This window comes from Salvelinus fontinalis, chromosome 7, assembly GCF_029448725.1.
Source record: "Salvelinus fontinalis isolate EN_2023a chromosome 7, ASM2944872v1, whole genome shotgun sequence".
NCBI lineage: Eukaryota > Metazoa > Chordata > Actinopteri > Salmoniformes > Salmonidae > Salvelinus > Salvelinus fontinalis.
The window spans coordinates 3,772,529-3,785,689 of record NC_074671.1 but is presented as its reverse complement, the minus strand read 5'-3'; the positions used below and the strand labels follow the sequence as shown (position 1 = coordinate 3,785,689).

The window sequence follows — 13,161 nt, the reverse complement described above, 5'->3', positions numbered from 1 at the left end:
GGAGAAGGAGAGGCAAGGGGAAGAGGAGAAGGAGATGCAAGGGGAAGAGGAGAAGGAGAAGGAGAGGAAGACAAGGAGAGGGCGAGGAGAGGCGAAGGAGAGGAGGGGGAGAGGGGAAGGAGAGGAGCATTTTTTATACAGTAAACACACTGCCTCTACAACACTACCACTTAAATGTAATGCCACATACTTCCCATCTGTCATTCAGCACTGGCGTTTGCCACCCGGCTGTGGCACCATGGGAATGCCCTGCTTGTTATTGTGTGAATCATATCATATTTGATGGTTGACTGAAGAATGCCACAAACACAACTAACACCAACAACAAAAAACAGAAGGCCAAACACATCTGTTTACAGAGAAGGGGCACTTGAATCAAGGTTGTGGCGATATGTGACAAAGTTCCAAGAACACCAATTGTAGGCCAAGTTCTCCCAGCTAAGTTCGATAGCACTAGGCTGGTATTACAGCCCAGAGTCATTATACAACATAGAATGTATGGCTGGCTGGTATACACCATAGAATGTATGGCTGGCTGGTATACACCATAGAATGTATGGCTGGCTGGTATTACAGCCCAGAGTCATTATACACCATAGAATGTATGGCTGGCTGGTATTACAGCCCAGAGTCATTATACACCGTAGAATGTATGGCTGGCTGGTATACAAGCCCAGAGTCATTATACACCATAGAATGTATGGCTGGCTGGTATTACAGCCCAGAGTCATTATACACCATAGAATGTATGGCTGGCTGGTATTACAGCCCAGAGTCATTATACACCGTAGAATGTATGGCTGGCTGGTATACAAGCCCAGAGTCATTATACACCGTAGAATGTATGGCTGGCTGGTATTACAGCCCAGAGTCATTATACACCGTAGAATGTATGGCTGGCTGGAATACAAGCCCAGAGTCATTATACAACATAGAATGTATGGCTGGCTGGTATTACAGCCCAGAGTCATTATACACCATAGAATGTATGGCTGGCTGGTATTACAGCCCAGAGTCATTATACACCATAGAATGTATGGCTGGCTGGTATTACAGCCCAGAGTCATTATACAACATAGAATGTATGGCTGGCTGGTATTACAGCCCAGAGTCATTATACACCATAGAATGTATGGCTGGCTGGAATACACCATGGAATGTATGGCTGGCTGATATTACAGCCCAGAGTCATTATACACCACAGAATGTATGGCTGGCTGGAATACACCATGGAATGTATGGCTGGCTGGTATTACAGCCCAGAGTCATTATACACCATAGAATGTATGGCTGGCTGGAATACAAGCCCAGAGTCATTATACAACATAGAATGTATGGCTGGCTGGTATTACAGCCCAGAGTCATTATACACCATAGAATGTATGGCTGGCTGGTATTACAGCTCAGAGTCATTATACACCATAGAATGTATGGCTGGCTGGTATTACAGCCCAGAGTCATTATACAACATAGAATGAATGAGTGGATTTAAGGTGGAGTTTCCTGTGCTAAAGTGTTCATAGAAGGCTGTGTCCCAAAAGGCACCATATATCCTATAAAGTGCACAACTGTTTTGGTTAAAAGTCGTCCACAGTATAGGGAATACACTATATATATACAAAAGTATGTGGACACCCCTTCAAATTAGTGGATTCGGCTATTTCAGCGACACCCATTGCTGACAGGTGTATAAAATCAAGCATACAGATATGTAATCTCCATAGACAAACATTGTCAGTAGAATGGCCTGTACTGAAGAGCTCAGTGACTTCAAACGTGTCACCGTCATAGGATGCCACCTTTCCAACAAGTCAGTTCATCAAATTTCTGCCCTGCTAGAGCTGCCCCCGGTCAACTGTAAGTGCTGTTTTTTGTAAAGTGGAAACGTCTAGGAGCAACAACGGCTCAGCTGCGAAGTGGTAGGCCACACAAGCTCACAGAACGGGACCGTCGAGTACTGAAGCGTGTAAAAATCGCCTGTCCTCGGTTACAACACTCAGTACTGAGTTCCAAACCGCCTCTGGAAGAAGCGTCAGCACAATAACTGTTTGTCGGGAGCTTCATGAAATGGGTTTCCATGGCCGAGTAGCCACACACAAGCCTAAGATCACCATGCGCAATGCCAAGCGTCGACTGGAGTGGTGTAAAGCTCGCCGCCATTAGACTCTGGTGCAGTGGAAACGCGTTCTCTGGAGTGATGAATCACGCTTCACCATCTGGCAGTCCGGCAGACGAATCTGGGTTTGGCGGTTGCCAGGAGAACGCCACCTGCCCCAATACATAGTGCCCACTGTAAAGTTTGGTGGAGGAGGAATAATGGTCTGTGGCTGTTTTTCATGGTTCGTGCTAGGCCCCTTAGTTCCAGTGAAGGGAAATCTTAAATCTGACATGATAGAAGACATCGCCACTGGATAGAAGACATCCTCATTGGCCAGTATTGAAATCTGACAGGATAGAAGACATCCTCATTGGCCAGTATTGAAATCTGACAGGATAGAAGACATCCTCATTGGCCAGTATTGAAATCTGACAGGATAGATGTTTTGTTTGTATTTATACGTCATACCGGACAGATTTCTGCCTGCTTGAATGCCAATAACTCAGAAAACATGAAATGGGAATTGATTGAACATCACTTAGAGACAAAAACAATATAACATAAAAAATGGGTGAACCTTTCCTTTAAGGTCAGGGTTAGGCATTAGGGTTAGCAGTGTGGTTATGGTTAGGGTTAAGCATTAGGGTTAGCAGTGTGGTTATGGTTAGGGTTAGGGTTAGGCATTAGGGTTAGCAGTGTGGTTAAGGTTAGGGTTAAGCATTAGGGTTAGCAGTGTGGTTATGGTTAGGGTTAAGGTTAGGTTTAAAATCAGATGGTATGACTGTGTGGCTGTGCCAGCTAGTGACCACTCTGCAGAGCTAACTCCAGGGAAAAATTCAGGACAACAAAATGCCAAACAGCTGCTTTTTACTAAACAGTACGTGTTAAATAGTACGTAGTACGATTAGCACACAGTACGTGTTAAATAGTACGTAGTACGATTAGCACACAGTACGTGTTAAATAGTACGTAGTACGATTAGCACACAGTACGTGTTAAATAGTACGTAGTACGATTAGCACACAGTACGTGTTAAATAGTACGTAGTACGATTAGCACACAGTACGTGTTAAATAGTACGTAGTACGATTAGCACACAGTACGTGGTTTAAATCAGTAGTAATACTGTATTGGGATTACATAGTTCCTGTCACAAACTCCACACAGTTGTCACTGACTAGTTGGATATTCATTTCCCACTGAACAAACCATTTCTGTACTTACAGTATTCTTTATAAATTCACATACCGCCCCCAACAGATCCAAATATTTACTAAATAAACTAAAGTAAACAATTAAAAATAAATTACAAGTAACACAATAAAATAACAATAATGAGGATTTATACATGGGTGAGTCTGTACATAGCCTCATTATCTATAACTTGGGTGACTGTAGTCTTTAAACACATTATTGGGACTTTTTCTGACACCGCCTGGTATAGAGGTCCTGGATGGCAGGAAGCTTGGCCCCGGTGATGTACTGGGCCGCATGCACTACCCGCTCTAGCGCCTTACGGTCGGACGCCGAGCAGTTGCCATACCAGACAGTGATGCAACCGGTCAAGATGCTCTCGATGGTGCAGCTGTAGAACTTTTTGAGGATCTGGGGACCCATGCCAAATCTTTTCAGTCTCCTGAGGGGGAAAAGGTTTTGTCGTGCCCTCTTCACAACTGTCCTGGTGTGTTTGGACCATGATAGTTTGTTGGTGATGTGGACACCAAGGAACTTAAAACTCGTGACCCGCTCCACTACAGCCCTGTAGATGTAAATGGGGGCGTGTTCGGCCCTCCTTTTCCTCATCCCTATAGGCTGTCTCATCGTTGTCAGGTCTCTGGCCTCCTCCCTATAGGCTGTCTCATCGTTGTCAGGTCTCTGACCTCCTCCCTATAGGCTGTCTCATCGTTGTCAGGTCTCTGACCTCCTCCCTATAGGCTGTCTCATCGTTGTCGGTGATCAGGCCTACCACTGTTGTGTCGTCAGAAAACTTAATGATGGTGTTGGAGTCGTGCTTGGCCACGCAGTCGCGGGTGAACAGGGAGAACAAGAGGGGACTAAGCTGGCACCCCTGAGGGGCCACAGTGTTGAGGGTCAGTGTGGCGGAGGTGTTGTTACCTATCCTTACCACCTGGGGGGCGTCCCGACAGGAAGTCCAGAATCTAGTTGCAGAGGGAGCTGTCCAGTCTTGGGTTCACGAGCTTGGTGACGAGCTTGGAGAGCTCTACGGTGTTGAACGCTGAGCTGTAGTCGATGAACAACGTTCTAACATAGGTGTTCCTCTTGTTCAGGTTGGAGTGCAATTGAGATTGCATCATGTGTAGATCTGTTGGGGCGGTATGCAAATTGGAGTGGGTCTAGGGTGTCTGGGATGATGTAATGATTTAATGTGAACCATGACTTTCAAATCACTTCATGATTACATATTGTGAGTGCTACAGGGTGGTAGTCATTGTGGTTAGTTCTTGGCAACAGGAATGATGGTGGTGAGGTTGAAACATGTGGGGATTACAGGCTAAGACAAGTAGAGGTTCAAAATGACCTTGACGATGCCTGGCAGCTGTCCTGCGTATGCATTGAGAACGCGCCCTAGAATAACCGCCAGCCCAGCGGCCATGCGAGTGTTGAACAAATTAAAAACCTTACTCACGTCGGCCTGGGAGAGCGAGAGATCACCCAGGCTCGGCAGGGGTACTCATGCACGGCTCTACGTTGATTTGGTTGAAGCGTGCATAAAATGCACTGAGTTCGTCTGGTAGAGAGGCATTATTGGACAGAAAATGGCTTGGTCTTCCTTTGTCATCCATAATGGACTGCAGGCCCTGACACATTCTTGGAGCGCTGGAGACGGTGTAATATAATTCTACCTTGCTCCTATATAGTCCTTTTGCCTGTTCGATGGCTCCGTGGAGGTTGTAGTTTCACTTTTTAAATGCATTCATGTCTTCAGCCGTAACCTCGGGTTGGCTACGATAGCCCTGTGTACGGTAGCTCTGTCCTTTAGTTTGTGATAAGGGCTTTTAATTGGGTAAGTACCGGACCTTCACTTCGCCCAATAAATTTCCTGATAAGGTGCGATGCGGAGGTCTTGGAACATATTCCAGTCAGCACTAGCAAAGCAGTCTTGCAGCATAGCCTCCGCTTCGGAGGCCCATTTTTCTACGGAGATCGTCACTGGTACTTCCTGTTTGAGTATAGGGAGGGCCTTGTATGCTTGCTTGTGGGTTAAGTAACAATGGTCTAGGACTTTATCACCCCTAGTGGTGAAGGAGACACTTTGACAGAAGTTGGGCATCACGTGTCTTAGTGGCGCAGAATTAAAATCACCGGCAACAAGAAAAGCAGCTTCCGGGTGCATGGTTTTCTGCTTGTTTATAGCCTCGTACATCTCGTTGAGTGCCAGCTTGTTGTTGTTGTTGTCCTGAGGATGAATATACAGTATACAGCAGTCACGAAAAGAAATAAAAAACTCTCTCGGGAGGTCGAAGGTCGGGCATTAGATCATCAGGTATTCCAAGACGGGTGAACAATAGGTTGCCACTTCCATTACGCTAGAGTCCGCACACCAGACTCACCCCTGGTCTGGATTTCCCTGAATCTAATGTCCTGTCCGCTCAGTGAATGGAGAATCCATTGAGTTGGACATCCACAGGGGGAGGGGGGGGGGGGGGGGGGGTATCTTGTCCTAAAGCCATATTTAAGAAAAACTGAGAATATTGCAGTTAACGAGAGTCCCGTTGATATCAAATCCTGTGATCGGAGGTATTCCATCTTATTATCAATTGGTCAATAGAACAGGTGGAAGATGTTCCCTTCGTCTTAGTCTCACCAGGACGCCCCCAACTCCATCATACCAAATGATAGCGAATACATTTAGTGCAACAACAACAAAAAAAAAAAAGTTAAGATAATCACCAAAATAATCACAAAATAGCCAAGTTGGATCAGAGCTCGTAAGACGCAAAGGTGATATGAACTGAACCTGGTTCCTGACGTCATCATCCTTTCCTTTTCATCCATCTGTCATCCACCCACTCCAGACATTCTTCACGGTTCATCCATCTGTCATCCACCCACTCCAGACATTCTTCACGGTTCATCCATCTGTCATCCACCCACTCCAGACATTCTTCACGGTTCGTCCATCTGTCATCCACCCACTCCAGACATTCTTCACGGTTCATCCATCTGTCATCCACCCACTCCAGACATTCTTCACGGTTCGTCCATCTGTCATCCACCCACTCCAGACATTCTTCACGGTTCATCCATCTGTCATCCACCCACTCCAGACATTCTTCACGGTTCATCCATCTGTCATCCACCCACTCCAGACATTCTTCACGGTTCGTCCATCTGTCATCCACCCACTCCAGACATTCTTCACGGTTCATCCATCTGTCATCCACCCACTCCAGACATTCTCCACGGTTCATCCATCTGTCATCCACCCACTCCAGACATTCTTCACGGTTCATCCTCCAGGAGGACAGAGGCTGACACATAGAGTCAGCATCAACATACACCAGACGCTAGTTCATTCTGTTCACGTGGTCCTCTTCAGCTGTTCAGCACCCAACATCCTGACAGAGAGTAGAGAGAAGCCGAGAGGACAGAGAGAGTAAAGAGTAGCCTAGAGGACAGAGAGAGTAGACAGAAGCCTAGAGAACAGAGAAAGTAGAGGACAGAGAGAGTAGAGAGTAGCCTAGAGGACAGAGAGAGTAGAGGACAGAGAGAGTAGAGAGAAGCCTAGAGGACAGAGAGAGTAGAGGACAGAGAGAGTAGAGAGTAGCCTAGAGGACAGAGAGAGTAGAGGACAGAGAGAGTAGACAGAAGCCTAGAGGACAGAGAGAGTAGAGGACAGAGAGAGTAGAGAGAAGCCTAGAGGACAGAGAGAGTAGAGGACAGAGAGTATATAGAAGACAGATGGACTTTTAAAATGAAAAGCAAATCTACAACTAAAAATGTTTCTTCTTTGTTGATGAAATTTAAAATATAAAAATGAGACCAATCAGCTTTGTCATCGTTTACAGACAAACGCTAGTAAAGGCTCAAAGAGTTTTTAATTCCATCGTAAAGCTATCTTTAGCATCGTAAAGCTATCTTTAGCATCGTAAAGCTGTCTTTAGCATCATAAAGCTATCTTTAGCATCGTGAAGCCATCATTAGCATCGTAAAGCCATCATTAGCATCGTAAAGCCATCATTAGCATCGTGAAGCCATCTTTAAACGTAGACACCAGCAGCAGAGTGAGTTGGAGATGTGAGCCACACGTTAAATGAGTGGAAAGTCTCTTAAGAAAGTGTCAGTGTTTCCAGTAGTGACCCTTCTCGAAGAACAGTGAACACATATATTCTTGTCCTGTCCGACACACAGTGTTTACACACAGATATATAATGTTCCATTGAAATATGTGGCAAACTGAAGATGAAAGTGGCAGTGATAGGCCTACGTTATATTTTTGAGCCAAAGCCTTAGACTAATTGCTACTATCAAAAGACAATGTCCACCGTAATAACATATCTTCACTGAAGGAATATTCCTGAGAGATGTATTCTTCCATCAAGCTCTGAAGACTGCGGTGATGCTGGCTCAGTTGAGAGATGTATTATTTCATCACGCTCTGAAGACTGCGGTGATGCTGGCTCAGTTGAGAGATGTATTATTTCATCAAGCTCTGAAGACTGCGGTGATGCTGGCTCAGTTGAGAGATGTATTATTTCATCACGCTCTGAAGACTGCGGTGATGCTGGCTCAGTTGAGAGATGTATTATTTCATCACGCTCTGAAGACTGCGGTGATGCTGGCTCAGCTGAGAGATGTATTATTTCATCACGCTCTGAAGACTGCGGGGATGCTGGCTCAGCTGAAGTGTATATTGGAGGGTCTAATTACCCCCTCAATGATTATCACCCTCTTGATATCCCCATTTCAACTTTCAGTATGCAGCGGGAGAGTGGCTGGGGGGTAGGTGACATAGTGTGTGTGAGAGAGTGAGAGAGTGAGAGAGTGAGAGAGAGGGAGGGCTTCTGGGGGCTGTACTTTCCCTAGACCTCAGCTCTCATGGTTGATTTATTTAGTGATAATTCCACATGCGGCACTGTATTGTTAAGTAGTAACACAAGTCTATATCCAAACACACAGCAGTCATGATGCACAGTCTCACAACACATATGGCTGCAGTTAGGGCTTCTGGTTAAGAGGCTTTAACACACAGCAGTGTTTTACAGAAATTATTACGGGGAGTAGACCTAATTGAGTGACACTGGCATGTTTACTGAGGAAGGTGTTTTCAGACAATTCCCTAGAGTTCTAACCCTGCCCAGTGAGGGGGAGGTGGGAACCAAGCTGCTGTAGGAGTGAGGGGGAGGTGGGAACCCAGCTGCTGTAGGAGTGAGGGGGAGGTGGGAACCCAGCTGCTGTAGCAGTGAGGGGGAGCTGGGAACCCAGCTGCTGTAGCAGTGAGGGGGAGGTGGGAACCCGGCTGCTGTAACAGTGAGGGGGAGGTGGGAACCCAGCTGCTGTAACAGTGAGGGGAAGGTGGGAACCAAACTACTGTAGGAGTGAGGGGGAGGTGGGAACCCAGCTGCTGTAGCAGTGAGGGGGAGGTGGGAACCAAACTACTGTAGGAGTGAGGGGGAGGTGGGAACCCAGCTGCTGTAGCAGTGAGGGGGAGGTGGGAACCCAGCTGCTGTAGCAGTGAGGGGGAGGTGGGAACCCAGCTGCTGTAGCAGTGAGGGGGAGGTGGGAACCCAGCTGCTGTAGCAGTGAGGGAGAGGTGGGAACCAAGCTGCTGTAGGAGTGAGGGGGAGGTGGGAACCCAGCTGCTGTAGGAGTGAGGGGGAGGTGGGAACCCAGCTGCTGTAGCAGTGAGGGGGAGGTGGGAACCCAGCTGCTGTAGCAGTGAGGGGGAGGTGGGAACCCAGCTGCTGTAACAGTGAGGGGGAGGTGGGAACCCAGCTGCTGTAACAGTGAGGGGAAGGTGGGAACCAAACTACTGTAGGAGTGAGGGGGAGGTGGGAACCCAGCTGCTGTAGCAGTGAGGGGGAGGTGGGAACCAAACTGCTGTAGCAGTGAGGGGGAGGTGGGAACCAAGCTGCTGTAGGAGTGAGGAGGAGGTGGGAACCCAGCTGCTGTAGCAGTGTGGGGGAGGTGGGAACCCAGCTGCTGTAACAGTGAGGGGGAGGTGGGAACCCAGCTGCTGTAACAGTGAGGGGGAGGTGGGAACCCAGCTGCTGTAACAGTGAGGGGGAGGTGGGAACCCAGCTGCTGTAGGAGTGTGGGGGAGGTGGGATCCCAGCTGCTGTAACAGTGAGGGGGAGGTGGGAACCCAGCTGCTGTAACAGTGAGGGGGAGGTGGGAACCCAGCTGCTGTAGGAGTGAGGGAGAGGTGGGATCCCAGCTGCTGTAGGAGTGAGGAGGAGGTGGGAACCCAGCTGCTGTAGGAGTGAGGGGGAGGTGGGAACCCAGCTGCTGTAGCAGTGAGGGGGAGGTGGGAACCAAGCTGCTGTAACAGTGAGGGGGAGGTGGGAACCAAGCTGCTGTAACAGTGAGGGGGAGGTGGGAACCCAGCTGCTGTAGCAGTGAGGGGGAGGTGGGAACCCAGCTGCTGTAGGAGTGAGGGGAAGGTGGGAACCCAGCTGCTGTAACAGTGAGGGGGAGGTGGGAACCCAGCTGCTGTAACAGTGAGGGGGAGGTGGGAACCCAGCTGCTGTAACAGTGAGGGGGAGGTGGGAACCCAGCTGCTGTAACAGTGAGGGGGAGGTGGGATCCCAGCTGCTGTAGGAGTGAGGGGGAGGTGGGAACCCAGCTGCTGTAGGAGTGAGGGGGAGGTGGGAACCAAGCTGCTGTAACAGTGAGGGGAAGGTGGGAACCCGGCTGCTGTAACAGTGAGGGGGAGGTGGGAACCCAGCTGCTGTAACAGTGAGGGGGAGGTGGGAACCAAGCTGCTGTAACAGTGAGGGGAAGGTGGGAACCCGGCTGCTGTAACAGTGAGGGGGAGGTGGGAACCAAGCTGCTGTAACAGTGAGGGGAAGGTGGGAACCCGGCTGCTGTAACAGTGAGGGGGAGGTGGGAACCCAGCTGCTGTAACAGTGAGGGGGAGGTGGGATCCCAGCTGCTGTAGGAGTGAGGGGGAGGTGGGAACCCAGCTGCTGTAGGAGTGAGGGGGAGGTGGGAACCCAGCTGCTGTAGGAGTGAGGGGGAGGTGGGAACCCAGCTGCTGTAACAGTGAGGGGGAGGTGGGAACCCAGCTGCTATAACAGTGAGGAGGAGGTGGGAACCCAGCTGCTGTAACAGTGAGGAGGAGGTGGGATCCCAGCTCCTGTAGGAATGAGGGGGAGGTGGGATTGTATGAAATGCGTTACAAAATTGCAACTTTTTCTTTACGCCTGATGGCAAAATATTTAGAATTGCAGGAAATTAAATGTAAAACGTAAATGTTTCTCTCCACAGCCGCGAGGTGGGGGGGTCCACAACCAAATCTCACTTAAAGCCCCCAAAAGGCTAGCATGGCCTGCTATGATGTTATAGGATCAAATGATTAGGTGAGTAGCAATTCAGGGGTGGTGTGGGGGTCAGGGTTGGGGTAACCTCATGACCAGACTTAATTGCTACCAGGCTGGTGGGCGAGATTAGGGTTGGTGCAGCCGGAGTGGGGGTTGAACCAGTGATCACTGTGGAAGGGGCATAAATGCACTGTTACCTGCGCCATAAGGGTCCCAGGCTCCTAGGCAGAGGGTTGTTGTTCATTCACATACGGAGAGACGTCCGTTTGAATTAAGACTATTCTACTATATTCAACAGGTTGGCCTTCTCATTCGGTTTTGCAGCACAGCATTATGGGCAAAAACAGAGATTAACTCAATAATCACAAACTCGTGAGAAAACACACTGAAACTAATACAAGCAAGTGAAACATTTGTTTTTAAATGGTAACATAAGACTTATTGGCATGGTAAAAGCGTAACTTTGTCTTTTTAGGGTACAATCAGTGCTTATTAACTTGGGCTGAAATAGGTGCGGTAGTCATTTTCAGCGATGCTACTGTTTATTCGGTATTTAGGATGAAGGAGTTCCACAACATTGTTTAACTAATATTCTATAAGAAGAACAGGAGTTTGAGCAGTAGATCATTTAATTAAAGCGCTTGTACTCAGCTCCAGCGAGCTCCTTTTGATTTGGATCGTATAACCTTTCCTGTATAAGGAGATAAAAAAGCGGGCGCATTATACATTTAACGTTGTGCGTCAGACACACAGAACAGTCAATAAAGGCTGAAAATGTGAGAAACCGCAGACGTTTATTTGCTCTTTAATAAGAGAAAGTCCTTTAACGCTATAGTGTAATTTTGACATCACCATGTTCCACTTTCGCAAACACAGCAGAAATCTAATTTTCTCACTCGCACCGGCAGGAAGAACCTGTGCTTCCTCACGTTAAAGGGCATGTAGCCGAATAGACAACAGCTCCAAACATAACGTAGATCCCAAGCCTTCACGTGGGCCTATGAATGTGTTGTTTTATTAAATCCTAAATCTAAATACATAGAAACTGAAGAAAAAAAATATCTGCAGCTTACTTTAGAATATTATAATGTAATATTTGATGTGTGAAGAAGGTAATGTGATCTGTCATCTTTTTATATTATATTATGTATTTAGATATTCTTGGGGAAGGGGTGTTTTTGTAATAGGCCTGACTTGAATATTGTATTGTATATTATTGTCCCCTAAAAAATAAGCATATATATATATATTTATTAATATATATATATATATATATATATATATATATATATATATATATATATATATATATATATATATATATATATACTTATCTATATATTTCCAATAAATCACACATTAGTAGACAGCGTGCAAAATAAATAGCAAGAGAAACTCAGGAAATGAAAGTAACATTTGGGACAAGAAACACTTTTATTAGGCTATAAAGTATTAATAAACGTGTCAAAACAACACTAAAAGACATCAGTGTTATTTACAAACGTGTTGGCTAAAGGACAAGAATAGTTTTATAATCGCCTTAAGCCGCTTACCTGTTGGAATTGGCTGTTGATTGCTGTCAGATGAGTGGGCATTGGAAATAAACTGTTTGCAAGAAAAACACAATAAAAAAAAGATATTTAAATACTCCATGTCTGCGGTGTGTTGACGAGGGCAGCAGTCCCTTGTTTCAGAGCGGGGGTTGCGGGGACTGACTGGACCGACGCTTCTCCTCAGCTTGTCTGCTCTGAGCTACTGGTCAGGACCCCCAGGCTCCGGGGTCGACGACTGGCTCTCCGCTCGCGATAATAAAATACTGAAAGAAACAATCCTTCAGCCTGCGTTTCTCTAAAATACAGAGAGAGAGTGAGAGAGACGCAACAGTTGGTCGAGGTGGTTAGTCGCCCGAGGTCTGCTGGTATAAATACAGTCATTCAAGCAGAGAAAAGGACGGTAAAGGCGTGGTTCCTTAATTGTAACTGTAGCATTTGCTACTTTTCCAGTAGTGTTGCATGGTGGCTGAACAGAGAGAGAGAGAGAGAGAGAGAGAGTGTGTTTCTACACCAGCCGGGTGGTGAAAATTGGAGCGAACTTCTCAAGAAGGCCTACCTCAACTCCTCCACATATTTGAGCGTAAACTCTCGTTTTTAAATTAACCGCTGACTCCTATGCTGAAATTCATATTTTTTTTTCATAAAACGTTAATCAAATACAAGCACCGACTGTTTCCTCGTTGTTGGTAGTCAATGACAACTCAGCGCGAAAGTGCATGTGCCAATTGAATCTCAACAAGGAAACAGTAGTTGTATTTGTTGTACGTTGTATTTAAAACGCTACAATTTCAGCAAACAAAGAAAGGCAGGCAACAACAGGACAAACATAGGTACATGGTAAGGATTTAAGAATGCACTTTTTTTTGTAGAATTGACATAGAGTCGGAGGTTCATAATAGTAAAAACGAGTCTATGCACAACTCTGTGGAGGAGTTGCGGGACTTGGCTAGGTGCGAACGTGTGATTGAACAACTGCAGCAGTGTTTGGCAAACCCCCTACCGTCCT

The 13,161-nt window shown here is 46.8% G+C and overlaps 1 protein-coding gene across 1 annotated transcript in view; it reads right to left on the bottom strand.

Annotated features, from left to right (window-relative positions):
• Positions 1-12,763, bottom strand: part of LOC129858879 (procollagen-lysine,2-oxoglutarate 5-dioxygenase 2-like) — a 145,814-nt gene extending 133,051 nt beyond the window's left edge. The window contains exon 1 of the mRNA XM_055928115.1: positions 12,156-12,763. Within this exon, the coding sequence (XP_055784090.1) occupies positions 12,156-12,255 (100 nt within the window). The 5' untranslated portion in view covers positions 12,256-12,763. The remainder of the gene's footprint in view (positions 1-12,155) is intronic.
• Positions 12,764-13,161: the final 398 nt, after the last annotated feature.